At 38.6% G+C, this 21,821-nt stretch overlaps 1 protein-coding gene across 13 annotated transcripts in view; it reads left to right on the top strand.

Annotated features, from left to right (window-relative positions):
- DMD (dystrophin) overlaps positions 1-21,821 on the top strand; it is a 2,022,811-nt gene that overhangs the window by 554,524 nt on the left and 1,446,466 nt on the right. For all 13 annotated transcript variants that reach the window (XM_047843142.1, XM_047843144.1, XM_047843153.1 and 10 more), the window contains one exon: positions 18,770-18,920. In XM_047843142.1, coding sequence (XP_047699098.1) covers positions 18,770-18,920 — 151 coding nt within the window. The remainder of the gene's footprint in view (positions 1-18,769; positions 18,921-21,821) is intronic.

Below are 21,821 nucleotides of genomic sequence, written 5' to 3'. Positions count from 1 at the left end.
TTCAAGCCCAGCGATTAATTTTATGACTATTATTCTAAATTCACTTTCTGTTCTATTATTTAAATCCTTTTTGATCAGCTCATTAGCTGTTGTTATTTCCTGGAGATTCTTCTGAGGGGAGTTCTTCCGCTTGGTCATTTTGGATAGTCCCTGGAGTGGTGCGGACCTGCAGGGCACTTCCCCTGTGCTGTAGTGTATAACTGGAGTTGGTGGGCGGGGCCGCAGTCAGACCTGATGTCTGTCCCCAGCCCACCGCTGGGGCCACGGTCAGACTGGTGTGTGCCTTCTCTTCCCCTCTCCTAGGGGCGGGATTCACTGTGGGTTGGTGTGGCTCGTCTGGGCTACTTGCACCGTGCCAGGCTTGTGATGCTGGGGATCTGGCGTATTAGCTGGGGTGGGTAGGCAAGGTGCACGGGGGCAGGAGGGGCAGGCTTAGATCGCTTCTCCTTAGGTGATCCACTTCAGGAGGGGCCCTGTGGCAGCGGGAGGGAGTCAGATCCGCTGCCGGAGGTTTGGCTCCGCCGAAGCGCAGAGTTGGGTGTTTGCGCGGAGCGAGCAAGTTCCCCGGCAGGAACAGGTTCTCTTTGGGATTTCGGCTGGGGGATGGGCGGGGGAGATGGCGCTGGCGAGCGCCTTTGTTCCCCACCAAACTGAGCTCTGTTGTCAGGGGGCTCAGCAGCTCTCCCTCCCTTTGTCCTCCAGCCTTCCCGCTTTCCGAGCAGAGCTGTTAACTTATGACCTCCCAGACGCTAAGTCGCGCTTGCTGTCGGAACACAGTCCGTCAGGCCCCTCAGCTTTTGCAAGCCAGACTCGGTGGCTGTGCTTGGCCGGCGAGCCGCCCCTCCGCCCCGGCTCCCTCCCGCCAGTCCGTGGAGCGCGCACCGCCTCGCCGCCCTTCCTACCCTCTTCCGTGGGCCTCTCGTCTGCGTTTGGCTCCGGCGACTCCGTTCTGCTAATCCTCTGGCGGTTTTCTGGTTATTTAGGCAGATGTAGATGGAATCTAAGTGATCAGCAGGACGTGCGGTGAGCCCAGCGTCCTCCTAAGCCGCCATCTTGCCCTACGATACAGTTTCTCATTTAAGTTGGGATTCTCAGTTTGCTCCTAGAACATGTAGCTCTTTTTTAGGGCATGTTCAGATTGTATTTTCATGTCTGTTATATTTTGCTTTTCACCTTTGTGATTGATGTGGAGAGGTTGGATAGAAGAACCATTATCTACAGAACTCTGCCCTCAAAGTTTCCAAAATTGTTGTCACAGTTAATATTTTCTAAGTTTTTTCCAAAAATTAAAATGTGACCATGGAAGGCAACAGAAATGTAAACAGGAAACCATGCACATAAAATCATCTGTTAGGCACAGTTGACAGGAAACTTCTCTTCTGAAGGAAAAGCTCTCAAAATATTAGTTTCTCATGTGTTTATGGAAATCCTCTTGAAAAAAATTACTTCTAATCTATGTTTGGAAATCCTTGTGCAAGTACTATATGGTAGTGAATTATTTTAAGAATACATATTGACTTTATCAAAAAAGAATTTTTGAGATATTTGTGAAAATGGCATGTTTCTTATAAAGGTAACAAGTAGATCTCATCATTCTGGATGTGTTGCTTTGATTTATATTGTTAGGTGTGTGTATTCATGTAGAGCCTATCGAGACAAGATAGATTTATTTTTAAATGAAAAGAAATGAAGTGCCAACTGTGGATTTGAATACATTAAGCTAAAGAAATTGTCCAAGCGCCTTAAGTTTACTTAGCTATTATTTATGAAGATTAAAAGCTTTAAACTAGGACCAAAGAAGCTCATTAGATATGCTGGGAAGATTGCTATTTCAGTACTAAATTATAGTGTGACAACAGGGAGGGGGAAAACACATTTTTAAACTCCTGTCTTTTGAAAGAATAAATAAGGCATATGCAGGATAGAATTTTCACAAATATTGGTATTCCAAACCAGGAGATATGAGTCTCTATACAATACTGACGTTTTCCCCTGATGTGCCCATTTTGATGATTGCAACTAACCCTAGAAGTTAGAGTTACAACAGCCCTATTCTAACAATTGAGTCAGTCTCATATCCATGCCCAAGCGTTGACTCATTTATTCCCCCCATTTATTATCATAAATTATAAGATACAGAACCTCTCTTACTTATGGTCGTGTCTCAACATTCTTCAGGTAGCAACTTCCTATTTTCACTGATCTGTGCAACTTAACGTAACCTCAGATAAAATTTGCTTGTCTTTAAAATCCTATGGTAGAACCACTGTCTTCTCCTTCCTATGTTCTCTTTTCCCATTCCCTCCTGGAGGCTAAGTGCCCCCATCAAACCCTCAATCCCTTTTTAAAATTTTTTTAATGTTTATTTATTTTGGAGAGGCAGAGAGAGACAGAGTGCGAGTGGAGGAGGTGCAGCGAGAGCAGGAGACAGAATCCAAAGCAGGCTCCAGGCTCTGAGCTGACAGCACAGAGCCCAATGCAGGCTCTAATTCATGAACGATGAGATTATGACCCAAGCAAAGTTGGATGCTTAACTCACTGAGCCACCCAGGTGCCCCACCAATCCCTTTTTTTAGGTAAGACTGACAATATGGCATGAAGTGTTCATGCTAATCAATTAATTACCTTTGAGACTGAGTTACAAGAAAAGGTGAATTCAACTTAAAATCCCAAATTTGTAGTCAGTTTTAAAAGTAAGGTTACTTTAAAAAATGCCTGTCTTGAAGGGATATCTACTATTAGATGATAGATAATAGCATAGATACACATACGTGGATGATAGTGCACATGCCCATATTTACACACATACACATGCACAAACATGCATACATACATATGTGTGTATGTGTGTAATTTCTTTACCCCCATCCTGCTGGAGGATGGAAAAGCTAAAATAACAACATCAGTCCTTAGCTAAGATTGACATACAACACCAGTTTGTCCTGGGGTCCCTGGGTGGCTCAGTCAGTTAAGCGTCTGACTCCTGATTTTGGCTCAGGTCATGATTTCATAGGTTCGTGAGTCCAAGCCCCACATCAGGCTCCATGCTGTGGAGCCTGCTTGGGGTCCCCCCCCGTCTCTCTCCCTCCCCCCCTGCCTCTCCCCTGCTCGCTTGTGCACTCTCTCTCTCTTTCTCTCTCTCTATAAATAAATAAACTTAAAAAAAAAGTCCTGAGGGAAGATTTGGGCACTTGGAATGATTATTAAGAAGGCAAGGGCGGCCTCTTAGCTGGCATAGTTTTTGCTAAAACATAGAGTTTTGAAAATGAGACACTAATATGGAACCACCTGTAGCACACAGTCATTTCTGGACAGTTTATTGAAATACCCATACACAAAGTATGACTTTGCAAAGCAAATCCAGAAATCTTTTGTAAGGTTGTAAAAGTAAGTCTTCCATATCACTTTCCCTAACTTTGTGTGTATTCATGCATAAAACCTATTAAAATCTAATTGAGATAAGCCATTATGCAAACCGTGCTGGACCTGATTCTTAATAGATTTTTTTGAAGGAACCAAAGAGCTAATTATGACAATAGGATATCATCAGTATTTAAAAAAATAATAATAATTCTAGGTTTTATTTCATGCTTTTATACATTGCTACCCATTCACTTTCTATTCTCATGAGCTTTGTTGATGATGAGCTTCATAGGGAGCATCACCTATTCTTTCCAAACCTCTGCATCCTATGAAGTAGGAAGGCATGATAAACTGCTAGCAAACAAAAATGGATCAGTCTACATTTCTCATCTCTCCCTCCCATAGACAGAGTGTGGATAGACCCCATCCCAAGTTGTCGTCCCTGCCTAAGCATAGATTTTGTGATGAGAGGAATGATAATTAAAGTTTGTCTGGGCATATAAGATATAACCGAAGCCATGCTAGGATTCTTAAGTTGCTATCTTTTAATAAATGTAAAAAACAAAACAACAAAAAAAACTAACTGGGAATACAAATAAGCTTATAACTATATATTATGTATATATTTATATATGTACTATAATTATACACACACACACACACATACATGAAACTCTACACACACACACACACACACACACAAACAAACATAAGTATTAACAAATATTAATGGAGTACCTCAAGATATCAGATACATTTCCAGGCATTAGGGACAAAGTATTGGTCATAAGAGTTTAAGTCCCAGATCTCCTTTAGCTCTAGAGAGGCTGTTAAAACAAGAACCCAAGAGGGACGCCTGAGTGGCTCAGTTGGTCAAACTGCAGACTCTTGAATTCAGCTCAGGTCATGATCTCATGGTTCATGAGATCAAGCCCCACATAAGGCTCCATGCTGACAGTGCACGGAGCCTGCTTCTGATTTTCTCTGTCCCTTTCTGTCTGCCCCTCCCTCACTTGCACTTACTCTCTTTCAAAATAAATAAGCAAACTTTTAAAAATTCTTTAAAAAAAATAGAAAGTTGGGGCGCCTGGGTGGCGCATTCGGTTAAGCGTCCGACTTCAGCCAGGTCACGATCTCGCCGTCCGTGAGTTCGAGCCCCGCGTCGGGCTCTGGGCTGATGGCTCAGAGCCTGGAGCCTGTTTCCGATTCTGTGTCTCCCTCTCTCTCTGCCTCTCCCCCGTTCATGCTCTGTCTCTCTCTGTCCCCAAAATAAATAAACGTTGAAAAAAAAAATTAAAAAAAATAGAAAGAAAGAAAGAACCCAAGAGAAAGGTACCTGAATGCTTGGTTAAATGTCTGACTCTTGGTTTTGGCTCAGGCCATGATCTTACATTTCATGAGTTTGAGCCCACATTGGGTTCTGTACTGGCAGGACAGAGCCTGCTTGGGATTCTTTCTCTTTCTCCCTCTTTCTGTGACCCTCCCCTGCTTGTGTATGCTTTCTCTTTATCTCTCTTTCTCAAAAAAAAAAATGAATCAACATTAATTTTTTTTTAAAAAAATGAACCCCAGAGGATGAAAGGTGGGAGAAGCATCTCCATATCACAGCGCCTTTTAATATCCTCAGAAAACTTACTCCTAGCTGATATTTAGTGTTTGTGATCCAAGAATGTTATTTCTGGGGTGTTAACCATTTAATTTGAATTTGAATGACAAGAAGGAACTACCATTTGTTAACCAGGAGAGTAACATTTCAGGCAGAGGGAACAGCCAATGCAAAGGCACTAAAATAGGAACAACCGGCTTAGAGGGAGTGAGGATCAGCATGAGTGGAAAGTTGCAGGAGGGAAGGTTAGGTAGTGGAGGTATGAGACAGGGTTAAAAGAGAGGTAAGGGTCCCCTCTTGTATGGTGGTGTTAGGGTAAGAGAAAAGGGCTTTGGAGTTCTAGTGGAAGTGCAAGTGTTCCAGGATTTTTTTTTTTTTTACCCCAGTACCTGGAATTCATCGTCTCACCGCTTGGAAGAATGAAGAGGTGGACACAAAATGAACAGCAGGCAAAGTTTATTGGAGTATGAGATCAGAAAGTGAGAATAGTATGAAAGCTCTCTTTGCAGAGACGGGGCATTTAAAAGTGAATACCCCCCACTATAGGCAAGGGTCTTTGTTTTATAAGGTTCTGGTTGCCCCCTCTTTCCCTTCTCCCTTGTTCCTTCTCAGGTTCTACCCTCTCTGGTTTCATAACTCTAAGTGCTGGGTCCTCCATTCATGATTGGCTCCATTCCATTGTGTGAGGAATCAGACTAGGGTCATACTGTCCCTCTTATAGCATAAGCTTTATGCTTTTACTTATTTTAGTTAGATATTTTGATTGTCAGATTACTGAGGGGAACCTGAGGGGGAGTAGGTGGTGTCTGTTACATTCTGAAGAGGAACCTTATGTCCAAGGGGGTTTGCCATGACGCTCCCAGCACCATTCCAAAAATCTGTGTTTTTCCCCACCAAGGGACCTCAGGTCCCAACGTTTCCCTCTCTGCCAATTTGATCCTATCTTTCCCTATCATACAAGAAAAAGCCACCAGAATGTTTTAAGTAGGGGTGAGACAGGTAAAGAACATCTCAGTCATGCTACTGGAAGAGGAAAGGGCAGTTATAAGGTCACTGCAGTAACCCAAGTAAAAAATGACAGGTCTTATGCCAGGTGGTAGTTGTGGTATACCACGAGTATATTCTGTTATTTTAGCCCAACAGTTAATTTATGAACTATTCCTGCTATACTTAGTTTTGTTATTTTTTTGCCTTTTTAACAGTCAGGATCCTTTCTTTTTACGTTTAATTTATTTTAAGAAAGATACACAGAGCAAGCTGGGGAGTGGCTGAGAGTGAAGGCAACAGAATCCCAAGCAGACTCCATGCTGTCAGTGCAGAGCCCAGTGCGGTGCTCAAACTCAGGAGCTGTGAGACCATGACCTGACCTGAAATCAAGAGTCGGACACTTAAGCAACTGAGCGGTTGCCCTAGTCAGGATCCTTTTTGCTTTGGAAATAGGTATCCTTGCATTATACACATAAATGTTAGCTATATACAGGTCGCATCTAGGAAGTACTATGTATCCCACAAACCGTTAATAGTTATCAAACAAGAAATTTAAAAATATATAGGGGTAACAAAATACTCCTATTTCTACCTAACCATAAATCTACTCAGATTTGCCAAAGGGATAAGGCCTCTCTTTCTTTTTTTTTTTTTTTTAACGTTTATTTATTTTTAAGAGAGAGAGAGAGGCAGAGAGAGAGGGTGACACAGAATCCAAAGCAGGCTCCAGGGTCTGAGCTATCAGCACAGAGCCCCTTGCAGGGCCCAAAATGGTGAACCACGAGGTCATGACTTGAGCTGAAGTCAGAGGCTCACTGGAGTGAGCTGCCCAAGCACCCCAGGTCTCACTTTCTTTTTTTTTTTAATTTTTTTTTTTTAGTGTTTATTTATTTTTGAGACAGAGACAGAGCATGAATGGGGGAGGGTCAGAGAGAGAGGGAGACGCAGAATCCGAAACAGGCTCCAGGCTCTGAGCGGTCAGCACAGAGCCCGATGCGGGGCTCAAACCCACGGACCGTGAGATCATGACCTGAGCCGAAGTCGGATGTCTAACCGACTGAACCACCCAGGCACCCCCAGGTCTCACTTTCTTAATCACCTGTTTATGTGAACTGGGGTTGCATACTTCCCCTCTGTGATTCTCACTTACTGATTGTTGAAACAGCAGCACTTCTATGAACCTGACACACTTCGAGAAGATATCAGCTGACATAGAGTATGAAAAAGTAGATCGTGAATGCAAAATAATTACAAAATGCAAAGAATGATCATCATTGTAAATAAGATGACTAGCCATAGGCTAATTATTTTAACTCTACCATAATGGTTAATAATTTGCTTCCTATATATTTTTCACTTTTTTTCCCCCAGCTTGTTCTAATTGCCTCTTTGATTTTTTTCCCCCAAAGGCTGTGATCTTGGGTGTGTTCTCTGGGGGTGAGGGAGTATGTTCAAGGTAATTGAAATTACATTTGTAGTTAAAATTTTGCAATGGAAATATTTAGAAGTGTGCTTTATAAAGAAATGCCAGTAAAAAACATAAACATGCAGATGCTTCTCCCTCCTTTTTTCCTCTTATTCCTCCATTTCCATTGGATTCTTAAATTCTATAAATTTCTTTCCACTACAATTCTGATACCTTCATAGATGTGAGCTGATGATGAAGCTAATGCAGTAAAGAAGTTTGTTAAGGTAGCCTTGGCACTAACATAAGCTGCTGTCGGTCAATTAAAAATCTTTATTTATGAAATTGGAAAGAACTAAGTGCCCCTGATTGCATAGTTAAAATAAAATAATGAAAACAGGACAGTGCCTGTTGCCATCCTCGAGTTGGCAACCTTATGGACAGGAGGTGAAATCATTTTTTGTTTGGATTCCTTTTATGCTGGAGAATACCCTTCGGATGGTGGGAGGTGAGGGAGAGAGAAGAAAAAGGCAAAATTTCCAACTGTGGAAGCGTGAGAAGACAACTGGCATAAGGACAACAGCAAATCTTCTTCTCTATGAATAAACTAATTAATTTGATTGAAAAATGCAACCTGCAGAGAGAAAAAGAGATTCCCTGACATTTCTACAAGGACTCATCAAGCAAGATAAGCACAGCAAGTTCCATCAGCTTCTCTGATAATTGTGGTTAGGACACGCAGGGGGAAAGTAAAGCCTTGGTGGTGGTGAAGGAAGAAAATGAAAGCAAGTCAGGAAGGAGGCCAGGTGAAGTTACATCCTGGTTTACATCAGCAGGAGGAGAGATCTGAATAGTATGTGGGTGAAAACGCAAGCCCTAACATGGCAAACAGTCGTGAATCACCATCAACACTTTGGAGAGAAAAATATGTCTCACAAATCTGGTTCATCTCTTTTCCCCCGAGTGTATGTTCCAGTCTTGAAATGAGATGGCCTTTGTAAGTGAACAGAGCAAAGGAGATGCTGAACAAATAGTGGGTTTTCTCCCAAGTGAAGTAGCTGACCTATCGCATATGTGAATATAGGAATGAATGGATGAACAAATGAATTAATTTTTCCAGGTAGTTCTAGTTTGTCAGATAAATGTGTTGTAGTGAGCGTTTTAACGATGCAATATCTCAGGCTCTTATATGTGATTTTATATCACCATTTTGTTAATTCATTTTTAAATTCTTCTAACAATGTTACAATGAGAATTTCTTAGAGATCGAGGTGGTTCAAGAACTAGCGGGAGCAACATTCCCTGAGAATTTATTAAAAATGCAGAATTAGTCCTCCGTCTGATCTATGGAATCAGAATCTGCCATTTAACAAGATCCCAAGTGATTCCTAAGCACATTAAAGTTTGACAAGAACTGATCTTCTTGGCACAATTACGGAATAGTATAAATCCATACTCTTTCTTTGTAGACCACTATTTTTAATATCTTTTGTCCCTATTTTTCTATCAAGGGATGGGACAAACAGTTGAACTATTTTCTTAGAAGCTCCATAAACAATGCTGGTGATGTCTAATTTAATCCTTCAATGGTAATATTATCTCACACGGGTGACTAATGGAATTGCAAGATTTTTGTGAAAGAAGAAACAAGAGGGACAACGTGTGCGTACTGACAACTAATCACTGGCCTAATAAGCAGCAGTAATTAACATACAGCAATCTGGTCAGGTTGAAATGGATATGACTGACCATCACAATTTTTTTTGTGTAGATAATGTGCAGTTAAAATATGGATAGTCCTTTTCAAATATGGATATGACTGACCATCACAATTTGTTTTTGTGTAGATAATGTGCATTTAAAATATGGATAGTCCTTTTTCAAGTAATAACAAGTATATGGCTCTTATAGTTTAAATTGCAAATAGGAAAGCCCAATCTCTGGAATTTTTAGAAACGAGAGTAGAGAGTAGGATTTTTTGGAAGAATGCTTTTTCACAAAGATAAACAATGATAATTAGAAAATTAAGTTTAGTCATTCATTCATCCATCTCACTAACAATTCTTATCTACTATATTCCCAGCACTGTTTTAGATACTGGGGAAATCTAAGTGAACAAAGCAGACTAACTCCCTCTTATTAAGCTTGCATTCTTCATGGGAGGAGACAGTTAGTTAAAGAATACGAATGATGTATCAGTTGGTGAGAAATGACTAAAAGGGAAGGAAAGCAGGCTATAGATTTAGAGAAGGAAACATCATTGTGTGTGTTATTGTATGTATGCACTCAGGGAAGGCCTCTCTGATGATGTAATATTTAAGCAGAGCCCTAAATGAAGGGAGGAAATAAGCCATGCAGGTAGCTGGGGCAAAGGCAAACAAATGGAAAATTCCAGAGGCAGGAGGGTGCTGGCCATGTTTGCGAAACAGTGTGCCGGAGCTGACAAAAGGAAAAATGATGTCTTTGTGATTTAGGATTAAAAAATGGTTCAAATTAGGTTAATAGACATCCTTAACAGGAGCAGCTTTTATGGAAATTGACATTTTAATAATCTGAATTCTGATATTTCAGATTGGGAAAGTGTTCCTGTTTTTTGTATTATGTCTTATATTTGATTGATAATTCAATGATACCACTTACTCATTCACGAAATATTTGTCATGTGTCTTGTATATGCCAGGCACCGTGCCAGATGTTCTATAGTGACACAATTTTTGAATTTGAGTAGGCTTCTATTGCCATAGAAATGAATGTGATCTCTGGGTGTCAACATTTCTCATTCTTACTAGGGATAATTTAAACAATCTTTCAATCATTGTATTTAATAGTAGTCCTTGGTTTGTGATGACATCTGCGAGTGTCTTCATCTACTTTGTAAGTATTTAATCAGGAAGATTGAATTGAGGGTTGCCATAATGTATTTGCCACAAGAATCTTTTCATCCAGCCATGCAGTTTCTTTATTGTGTTACTGTTACTATTTTGAATTTATGCTTTCAAAATGCAAATGAATTTGTTTGCATTTTGAACTTTAATCTTGCTCTGGATAGTTGAAGAATATCAATAATTAAACTGCTGTTGAGTTATATGGACAGAGGAGAAAAATAGATTAGGACTTTGGAAACAGTGGTTCATTTTTGTTTCACAGAATCCTTTTTAGGCACACTGCTATTTCTCACATTCCATTCAGTGAACAAATAAATATTCATACGCATCTAATTTTGAGGGAGGGTTGACAATTTATTTATTTTTTTTAATTTTTTTTTCAACGTTTATTTATTTTTGGGACAGAGAGAGACAGAGCATGAACAGGGGAGGGGCAGAGAGAGAGGGAGACACAGAATCGGAAACAGGCTCCAGGCTCTGAGCCATCAGCCCAGAGCCCGACGCGGGGCTCGAACTCACGGACCGCGAGATCGTGACCTGGCTGAAGTCGGACGCTTAACCGACTGCGCCACCCAGGCGCCCCGACAATTTATTTTTATTTCTAGCCTTTGGAAGGGGAACTTCGCAGGTGAATTCTTTCTGAGATACTTATTGTGAGGTCGCAGAGTAAACACTGGGGCCTCCAAGACCGGGCTGCAGGCTGTAATACAAGCTGCAGGCTGTAATACAAGCTGTAATACAAGCTGCAGGGCGCTTTCAGGCTTAGTGGGAGCTTTTGATAAATGTACATGACCTGTTCTTGCTTTCTCTTCTGGCCCAAGAGACATGTCAGCCTACCAGTTGGTGGGAGTGGTGGTGCCGTAGAGAGGAGGATGGACGCATTGGTTTTAGGGGCGAGGAAAGCCTCTTTATATGATTTGGTTAGACCTTTGCCTCTCTTCGTTCTCCAATGGAAACTACTCTACTGGTAGTAGCTCGAAGACCAGTGTCCACTGTCAGCCTTTGCAGCCGGATTTTTTTAAGGGATGGTTAGGACTTGGAGGAAAGAGGATGTATTTATTGAGTCAGGGGGGCGCAGGGGTGCCACTGCACAGATGCACATACTACACTTTCAGAAATTCAGAGTGGGAACCGGCCAACAGCGGTGGTGGACGCAGGGGTGGGAAAGGTGGTGCTATCCATGTAACAGTGATGGTGAAAGTTGGACGCATTTGAGGTCGTTGGTTTTACTGGATTCTCGGTTTTGAACCTTGCATTTCACACGGTATTCATTATTGAGCGTTGATAAATGTCCCAAACCTTGAGAGCTGAAAACTACTAATGTGCTTCATATGGCCCATTCATTACTGCCATACAACAAAAGCCTTTACGTATGTTTGCGTATGCATTACTGAAACTTTCCTTTAAAAAAATCAATATCGCTTTCCTATTTTAAAGCAGGGTGGGGTTCTTTTTGTCGGTTTTGCTTTGCCTAGGATATATCATGCTCTGATTCTTACATTTAGTGAAACATTATAAATATTTAAAATATCTGGTCATTTATTTTACCTTGTCACCATATGTGTGAGGAAAATCGGGTCTCAGTGTATTGTGGTTTCTACCACTAATGTAAACGTTATGCTAAGAGCATTTGTCTCAATAGTAACAACCGTACTTCTCATTTTGGTGAGAACAAAGAACAAAATTATCCATTGATGACAATCGCTATAAAAACCCACTAAATGACCTTTTTTTACCTTCTGTTTTTATATCCTGATAATTACTGATATAAATGAAATGAGGAATAGGTATGAAAATCAGCTCTAAAAAAATAACATCAGTGCGGACAGTACAGCATGATGGCAAAGTAGGCCCGAGGGCCAAACGACCTGAGTCCCAGTTTCCCACCTCCCCTTGTTTGCCCTTTGACCCAGGTATACTTTTGTTTCCCCATCTGTAAATTGGGGCTAAGATCAGTTCCTGCATCATTAGGATTAATTATAGTAACACATCTATTGTCTGACACACGATAAATATAATTTGTTATTCATATATAAAATGATATTTAAATGTCCCAAAGTGTACAAGGTCAAAATGATTATTTAGTAGATAATGTACTCCTTATGTAGTATTATTAATTTATAAATAATTCAGTAAAGACATTTTTATGTGTCCTAAGCCTACCTCCATGCTTCTGGTTCAAGTTAAAGCAACACACTCATTTTCGACCCTGGATATTCACTGGAAGCACCTGGTTGGATTTAAATTGCACTAAATCACCATTTTGTGATAGTTTTAATAAACACCTGCTGTGTAAACATCACCTTCATCGATCACTTTTGTAACAGAGGAAATGAAACAAAAACCTATACAAGGGGGTTAAAATAACTACATATGTAAGTATACTTCAGCCTTCTTGGAACATCTAGTTGTACATAAACAATTTGTGAGCTAAAATCAAAACTCTATAATCTAGTCATTAAAACCATTTTGCTGAGATTTTCAGGCCAACAGTTTGAATAAGGAAATAAATTAATTTTGGTATTTATCAGTGTGATTTTAGTTACAAAATGGCATGCATTTGAAAGTAAAAAGTGCATTAAAAATTCAGTTTCTCTAATTCATACTGGTAGCCCTCCTTAAATCAAATATATAGGTTTTATTGACAGCTTAAATCATGTGATTGTATTGTATTTGCATGTATAACATGCATATTTTAACACCACTGAGGATTCTTTTGTAATTTGTAAATTCACATTAATATTTTACCTCCTTTCATTAGTTGTATTTCTTATTTGAGAATTGCATATAAGCAAGTCATTATGAAGTGTAGGAAATTGGGCCTGAGAACCTAGCTTATTAAATAGTTTAGCCCTCTTGGTAATTTTTTTTAATTTTTTTAATGTTTATTTCTGAGAGATAGAGACAAGTGTGAGCAGGGGAGGGCCAGAAAGAGGGAGACACAGAATCCGAAGTAGGCTCCAGGCTCTGAGCTTTCAGCACAGAGCCCGACGCGGGGCTCAAACCCACAAACCACGAGATCATGACCTGAGCTGAAGTCAGATGCTTACTGACTGAGCCACCCAGGCGCCCCTTCTTGGTAATTTTTAATAGTAAGTCTCTAGGATTTATGAAATCTATACATTTACATATTTATTAGTATATTGCCTGCCATATTATTATGTTTTCATAAGTAGTTTTATATATCTTATAATGTATTTCCATAAAGCCCAAGAAACACTAGTTAGACTATAAAATATAGGCTGAGATTTAAGAAAACATGTACAGTTTTGGCATGTATAAATCTGTCTAGAGAACCAAAATTTCAGAAAATCCTATTTATATTTATTGCTAGATAATTTAAGTCAGGATATAATTCCTTATAAATATTATGTGACATAATATAATACTATGGATAAAGACTGCCCAGTAAGGATTCCTTGCTATGGTCAAGCCAGTTATCTGTTGGTGTAGACCTGTGCTTTCCAGTATGGCAGCCACTAGCCACATGCATCTTTTTAGTTGCAAATTTAAATTATTATAATTAGATATGGGTAAAAATTCAGTTTCTTATTTACATACACTAGCCATATTTCAAGTGTCCAATAGCCACACGGGGCTGGTGGCTATAGTATTGGATAATGCAGATACACATTTACATTGTTATAAAGATCTATTGGGCAGTACTGGCTAGAGTAGAAATGCTTTTCTACAGTCCAACAAAGTCTCTGTAAAGCAGACTCTATGTTTGCACCAATTTCCTTTATGTTCATAGAGGTATGTCCCTGAAGCAGGGTGTGGAGTGAGAGACAGATCTTCAGTAAAATTATTTGGAAAATGGTATTCCTTAAAATGCTTTTTTACTGCAACTAACAAATAACCCAAATCCAAGTGCCTTATAGTATCATTTCTTAAGGTGTGATCTATGGACCAGCAGCATTGGTATCCCTTGGGCATACAAATGAAGACTCTCAGCCCCTCTCTAGACTTAGAATCCACAGTAGAACATATTCCCCAGGTGATCTGTATGCACATTAAAGTTTGGGAAGCCTTGGTTCAAACCATAAGGATGTCATTGTCTTACATTACAATAAATCCCCTGGTGCGATAGCTATACGTTAAGTATATGACTCCATAGTGCCATCAAAATCTGAGGTTCTTTCTTTTTTTTTAATTAGGGTATAATTAACATACAGTGTTATATTAGTTTCAAGTATACAATAAAATAATCCAACAATTCTATATGTTTCTCAGTGTTCATCAAGCTAAGTGTACTCTTAATCCCCTTCACCTATTTCATCCATCCCCTCACCCAATACCTCTCTGGCAGCTACCGAATTTCTTTTCTTTTCTTTTAAAATATTTAATGTTTAGTTATTATTTTTGAGAGAGAGAGAGAGGAGAGAGTGCAAGCGGGGGAGGGGCAGAGCGAGAGGGAGACACAGAATCCGAAGCAGGCTCCAGGCTCTGAGCTGTCAGTGTAGAGCCCGACATGGGGGCTCAAACCCATGAACCGTGAGATCATGACCTGAGCCGAAGTCGGGCGCTCAACTGACTGAGCCACCCAGGTGCCCCGCAAATTTGTTTTCTGTATTTAAGAGTCTATTTTTTGGTTTGTCTCTTTCCTTTGTTCGTCTGTTTTATGTCTTAGGTCATTGTATGAGTGAAATCATGTGATAGTTTTCTCTGACTGGCCTATTTCACTTGCCATGATAGTCTCTAGTTCCTTTCAGTTTATTGGTTTTGGTAGCCTCCTTATGTCCTTAAATGATTTTACAATTGGAAGTTGGCTGTAGCAGTTCCCAGCATCATATCCTGACATGCTTCTGCCTCTAGATGTTGTCAGAACTATCTCCAGTCTGGTGCTAGTTTGTTCTAGTTCCACGGTCTTCTCGCTCCATTGCCAGTCACATATTTATCCTTCATTTTCCTTTCGCTTTTACAGGCCTTTCCAAATGACCACCTGAAAACCATAAAATGAAACCAAGGAGAAAGCAAACTGTTTTCTTGCCCATGGGTGGTAGATTTTTATTTTATGAATTTGACAAATGTCCCTAATTTATTGGCATCTTTAGAATGTTAGTTGGAAATGTGGAATTTCTTTTTCACTTTAATAATATTTTAAATTGAACAATATGAAATTGTCATTTTCATGGAATGAAAACTCATGTATTAGCAGCTTCATATGACCCAACCTAACATAAAGAAGGAAGGTAAGTCCATAAAGAAAGAAGATAAGTCAAAGTTAAGAGCACAGACTTGGGTCACAGATAGTTTAGCATTTATATACTGTCTTAGCTTGTCACTGAGACAACTTGGGCAAGTTCTTTAACCTTCCCAAATTCCATTGTCCTCAGAAATAAAAGAATAATGGTATTATCTACCTCAGTAAGTGATAATGAAGACCAAATGTAATTATTCGGTGTTTTTCAAACATGTCAGTCATGTGCCACCTTCACAATTTCATTCATATCTGCACTCTTCTTTTTAAAAAAAATGTTTATTTAGTTTGAGAGTGAGGTTGCGAGCTACAGAGGGGCAGAGAGAGAGGGAGAGATAGAATTGCAAGCAGGGTCAGCATCAAGGCTTGATCTCAACACGGGGCTTGATCTCAAGACCATGAGATCTTACCTGCGATGAAATCAGGAGTCAGACACTTATAACTGTCTGAGCTACCCAGTTGCCCCTGCACTTTTATTATATTTAAGACTCCTTCTTAAAATAATTATCTTTACTTAGCTTCATCCTAAACTGTTTGATTTTATATACGCATTGAAGTTATATGTAGACTCCCTGTATGTACGTGTATATACAAACATACACATGCATATATTGTTCAGCCATATAGATATATGCCAAGACATACTAAAATAATTTCATAAGTTTTTCCTTTTGCCATGAAAATCATTCTGCAAAGCACAAATAGATCTCATTCCATCATTTAGGATCCACTGAAATAGTGCATTTTATGGTTACTAACAGTTATCACACGAAAAGTGTTGAATACATGTTAACCAATATAGTTAAAAATTTATTTTAAAGATATTTTCACCCAAGGGGTAGTTATCCCCCACCCCTTTCTAAAGTTACCCCTTTTTCTACCACATTTAAAAAAGGGGCATTTGTGTTGCAAAGGCTTCTAAACAGGCTTCTGATAGCAGTGCCTCCTAGTGGTTGTTTCTGTCTCTGCTCAGGCATTGCCAGGAGCCCCTGTTCATTCACTTCCCTGCTGCTCATTCTGAGAACTCTGGCTTGCGATTCACCTGCATATATTGAGGCTGTCTATTTGCAGGCTTCAGTGAGCAGAGGAAGCATAGCACCTTTTACCACCTATTAACTTATTCCATATAATGCCTGCACGGAAAGCAGTAAATAGTGACCAGACATGACTGAATAATTAAGAGTTTCTAAAGTAACAGCCTTGGGAAAGCAAAAACATTTTTGAACATTATAGTGAAAATAATTATTCTTAGGGCCGTCTGAGTGGCTCAGTCGGTTGAGCATTCAATTTTGGCTCCAGTTGTGATCTCATGGTTCATTCGAGCCCCACATCAGGGTCCGTGCTGTCAGCACAGAGCCTGCTGTGGATCCTCTGTCCGCCCCCCCCACCCAGCCGCCACCCTCTTTGCCTCTCCCCCACTGGCACTCTCCATCTCAAAAATAAACATTAAAAAATTGTTCTTAAAGGCCAAAGGAAAGCCATACAAAGTTCACTCTTCCCAGAGGCTTCCCCACAGGGACATCCTACTCACTAGGAGTTTCCAGCATAGGTGTGGAATTCAGTGAATATCTGTTGAATGAAATGTCTGTCTAAAAGTTTACAAAAAAGGAAGTAAATATTTTAAAATTAAATTGCTTCTTAACTCGAACAAATGTATGTTGTAATAGTTCTTCAAGTATAAATAACATTGTGGGAATTTTTCTTCAGTTTTTGAAAGGTGAGATTTGTATCTTAATGTAAAGACAAACTGGGCAGGAAACACAACAAAAGTAAAGAGTGATATTGTAGCTAATTCTCATGAAATCTTATTCTCGGGTCAGTTCTCAAGGGGTAGACTGAACCAATAAAGTGAATGATTTATATACTTTACAATGTAAGGATGATATTCTTTAAGAGGCTTGAACTAGCATCTTTGAGTTTTTGCTTTTACTTAAATGGGTGCTTCTTCATTTATGTTACTTCTCATAAAAAGAAGATGACTGCCTTTTTTGCTTGATAAATGAAAGCTTATTTTCATAGGCTTTTGACTGCAGTGTGCCTCAGTGAACATTTGTCTGTGAAGGGTAAAAGATCAGTAAATGGTGAAATCTAAATTATATTAAATCCTCAACTATGTGTGTATTTTGTGTGTTTAAACCTGCTGACTAATGGAAATTTCTGGTAGAAATTTTATAAATCACAATAGTAAATTCCTAATTCAAATTATGTCTTCTTTATTAGTGTTATAAGATTAATGTTCAGCATACTGTAGTTTCCTAAAAATGCTTTAAACCTGTCTTCATGAAGAACATTTACTTCAAAATAGGTATTAACACTTCTCATTTGAGTCTCCTATTTTTATTGTATGGATAAAATAACCTGTTTTAATTTTCATCCTCACCATGCAGATAAGCAAGATGTTGTCCCTTGTCCCTGATGCTGGCAATCTAATTGAGAAGGTTTAAGTTGGTTTTAGGGCATATAGCCAGGCTTTAAATTCATTACCCAGCCCACTGTTGTTTACATCTTTGTAAACAATACATCTGTGTCACTTATCAATTTCTGCATAACAAATGTCTCTAAATCTTAGTGGCTTAACACAATACTTTATAATTACATCATGATTCTGTAGAGCAGGGATGTGGCCAGGGTTCATCTCGGTGGTTGTTCTGCAATTGTGATATGGCTGAGGTCACTCTTTGGCCTGCATTCAGCAGGAGGCTCAACTTTTAAGATAGCATTTTATCCTCTAGAGTCACTTACAACATGGCCTCTCATCATTCAGGAGTGTAGCCTGGTCTTCTAACACCATGGCAGCTGGGTTCTGAGACAGAGTATAAATGCTTCCTTGTTCCCTTACAGCATCTATACTTGGAACTCGTAGAGTGTCACATCTGCCATGTTCTGTTGGTCAAAACAAATCACAAGGCTAGTCCATATTCGTGAGGATGGGAAGTAGATTCTGGGGCAGAGTGGCAAAAAATTTGTGGCCATCTTTAATCACCATACATATTAAAATAATGGAGGTCTAAATGAACCATTTCCAGGATATGCTGTTAGTTCAATTATCAGAGATGGGTCACACTTTACTTAACATGTTCACATTTAGTTAGTTGTGTGAAACTTTCTAAAACTCAAGATGTATGAACTATAATAAGCCGGAGAAAGAATAACTTCAGTGGTGATTAATCATGGGCTCTGCTTCTCTTCTTAATGTCTATTAGATGCCAAACAATGTGAACATGCCATAGATTAAAACATCAACAGTTTGATCTTCTAGGTTTAATAATAATAAGTAAAGTTATTTTGATAGAGGTAGTAATAGACATCGTTCACATTTTCAGCTTACATAAAGTTCTAATGGATCTTCAGAATCAGCAACTGAAAGAGTTAAATGATTGGCTAACTAAAACAGAAGAGAGAACAAGGAAAATGGAGAAAGAGCCCCTTGGACCTGATATTGAAGACCTAAAACGCCAAGTACAACAACATAAGGTTAGTATATTTAATGCTGTTTGCTTTCTTCTGGACAACAAACTCTGTGTATACATATGTGTTTTATATGCACACATTTATACATATATCAGGGTTTACAGGTAGGAAAGAATTAAAGCTTCAGTTAAGAAGAGTTTGAGAGTCATTTTTACCTAATATTTTCTGAAACGTTTGTGTTTTTCAAATGTGGCATAATTAGGCTTTTCATATTTGAAAAAATATCAAATGCGTTCCTGGAGGACAACAACACTGGATATGTGATTTATTAAAGTTTTGGTTTCTTGGAAGAGGGACTCTGTAGGGATTACTTGCAATGCAAATTTAACTAATAAGGCATGATTTTTTTGTACGTTTTTACCTTCAGTTCAGAAAGTCTTAGAACAGGCGAAGTTTGATTAAAATGAACATCTGTAACATTGCTTTTCCATGAAATACAGAATCTATTATTTGCAATACTTCCATCGTATCTTTTTTCAGTTTATTGGTATATTTACAAGTTATGCTCTTTGGTCGCCAAAAAGCATTTGTTGTTTCTGTGAGTAGGATTTCTACAGGTTTCTTTTTTTTCTTCAGTATCCATTTTTTAAATTCAGATAAAATTGACATATAACATAATACACATTTTAGGTATATGATATAATGATTCAAAAAGCTGTTTACTCTGTGAAATGATCAGAATAAGACTAGTTACCATTCCTTACCATACGGAGTTGTACATTTTTTTATTTTGTGATGAGAACTATAAAGATGGACCCTCACAGCAACTTTCAAACATGCACTACAATATTACTGACTGTCGTACCAGGCTGTACATTGCATACAGATGATTTACTGTTTTAGAAGTGGAAGTTTGTCCCTCAGCCATTTTGCCCACCTCCTCACCCCTCTCCCTTCTGGCATGTACCATTTAGTTCTCTTTATCTGTAAGGTTTGTTTTTTTCTTCTATCTTCTTCATAGAAGTGGAATCATATGGTATTTGTCTTTCTCTGTATGACTTACTGCACTTAGCTTAATACCCTCAAAGTACATCCATGTTGTCACAAATAGCAAGAATTCATTTTTTATGTCTGAGTATATTGCAGTATGTATATATGTATGTATAAATACATACACACACACCCGCATGCCACATCTTCTTTACTCATCCATCAGTGGACACTGAAGTTGTTTCCATATCTTGGCTATTGTAAATAATGCTGCAGTGAACATAGGAGGACATATATCTTTTTGATTTATTGTTTTCATTTTGTTTTGATAAACACCCAGAAGTGGAATTGCTGGATCATATGATAGTTCTATCTTTAGTGTTTTGAGGAAACTTCATGCTGATTTTCATAGCGGTTACATAAACTTACTTTCCTAACCACAGTGGACAAGGTTATTTTTTTCTCCACATCCTCCCCAACACTTGTTATTTCGTGTTTTTCTTTTCTTTTCTTTTCTTTTCTTTTCTTTTCTTTTCTTTTCTTTTCTTTCCTTTCCTTTTCTTTTCTTTTTTTGATAATAGCCATTCTAACAAATGTGAAGTGAGAGCTCATTATGGTTTTCATTTCCATTTCCCTGATGATTAGTGATGTTGAGCATCTTTTGATGTGCCTATTGGAAAAATGTCTATTCAGATCATTTACCTATTTTAAAATCTGATTGTGTTTTTGTTGTTGAGTCGTTTAAGTTCTTTATGTATTTTGGATATTAACCCCTTGTTGGGTATATGATTTCCAAATATCTTCTCCCATTCATTAGGTTATTCTTTTCATTATGTTGATGGTTTCCTTTGCTGTGCAGAAGCTTTTTGGTTTGATGTAGTCCCACTTGTTTATTTTTGCTTTTATTACCTTTGCTTTTAGAGTCAAATACAAAAAAAGAAAAAATCATCACCAAGACTGCTGTTATGGAGTTTACCACTTATGTATTCTTTTAAGAGTTTTATGGTTTCAGTTCATACATCAAGTCTTAATCCATTTTGAGTTAATTTTGGTGTATGGTATAAGTGTTGTCTAGTTTCATTTAAATGTGGCTCTGCCCTTTTTTCAACACCATTTATCGAAGAGGGTGGCCTTTCTTCATTGTACGTTCTTGCCTCCTTTGTTGTAAATTAACTGACCACATACGCATCATTTATTTCTTGGATTTTTATTATATTCCCTCAATCTGTGTGTGTGTGTTTTATGCCCAAACCGTACTGTTTTGATTATTATAGCTTTGTAATATAGTTTGTAATCAGAGAAGATCACGCTTCCAGCTTTGTTCTTCTTTGTCAACATTGCTTTGGCTACTCAAGTCTTTTATGGCACTGTACAAATTTTAGGATTGTTTGTTCTAGTTCTGTGAAAAATGCCGTAGGAATTTAGATGTGGGTTGCGTTGAATATGTAGATTGCTTTGGTAATATGGACATTTTCATAATACTAATTCTTCCAAGTCATGAGCATGAAATATCTTTCCATTTATTTGTGTCTTCTTCAGTCTTTCATCAATATCTTGTCGTTTTTAGTATATAGATCTTTCACCTCCTAGGTTAAATTTATTCCTAGGCACTTTATTCTTTTTGAAGCAATTGTAAATTGGGTTGTTTTCTTAATTTCTCTTTTGGATAGTTTGTTGTTCCTGTGTATAAACACATTTTTGTATAATGTTATTGTATCCTGCAATTTTACTATATGTATTAGTTCTAACAGTTTTCAGTGGAGTCTTTAGGATCTTGTGTGTTTAAAGTCATGTTGCCGGCAAATAGTGACAGTTATTTCTGAGTTGGAATTCTGAAAGTGCTTCATTCTAATAGCCATTATAAAACTAGCTCTGGGTTTTACTATAGGAACAAGAGCTTGCTCAGTCCATCAAGAAACACACACACACACACACACACACACACACACACACACACACACAGAATAACCTTCA

This window comes from Prionailurus viverrinus, chromosome X (assembly GCF_022837055.1).
Source record: "Prionailurus viverrinus isolate Anna chromosome X, UM_Priviv_1.0, whole genome shotgun sequence".
Lineage (NCBI taxonomy): Eukaryota > Metazoa > Chordata > Mammalia > Carnivora > Felidae > Prionailurus > Prionailurus viverrinus.
The sequence above is the reverse complement of the archived record's forward strand: the minus strand, read 5'-3'. Positions and strand labels throughout refer to the sequence as shown.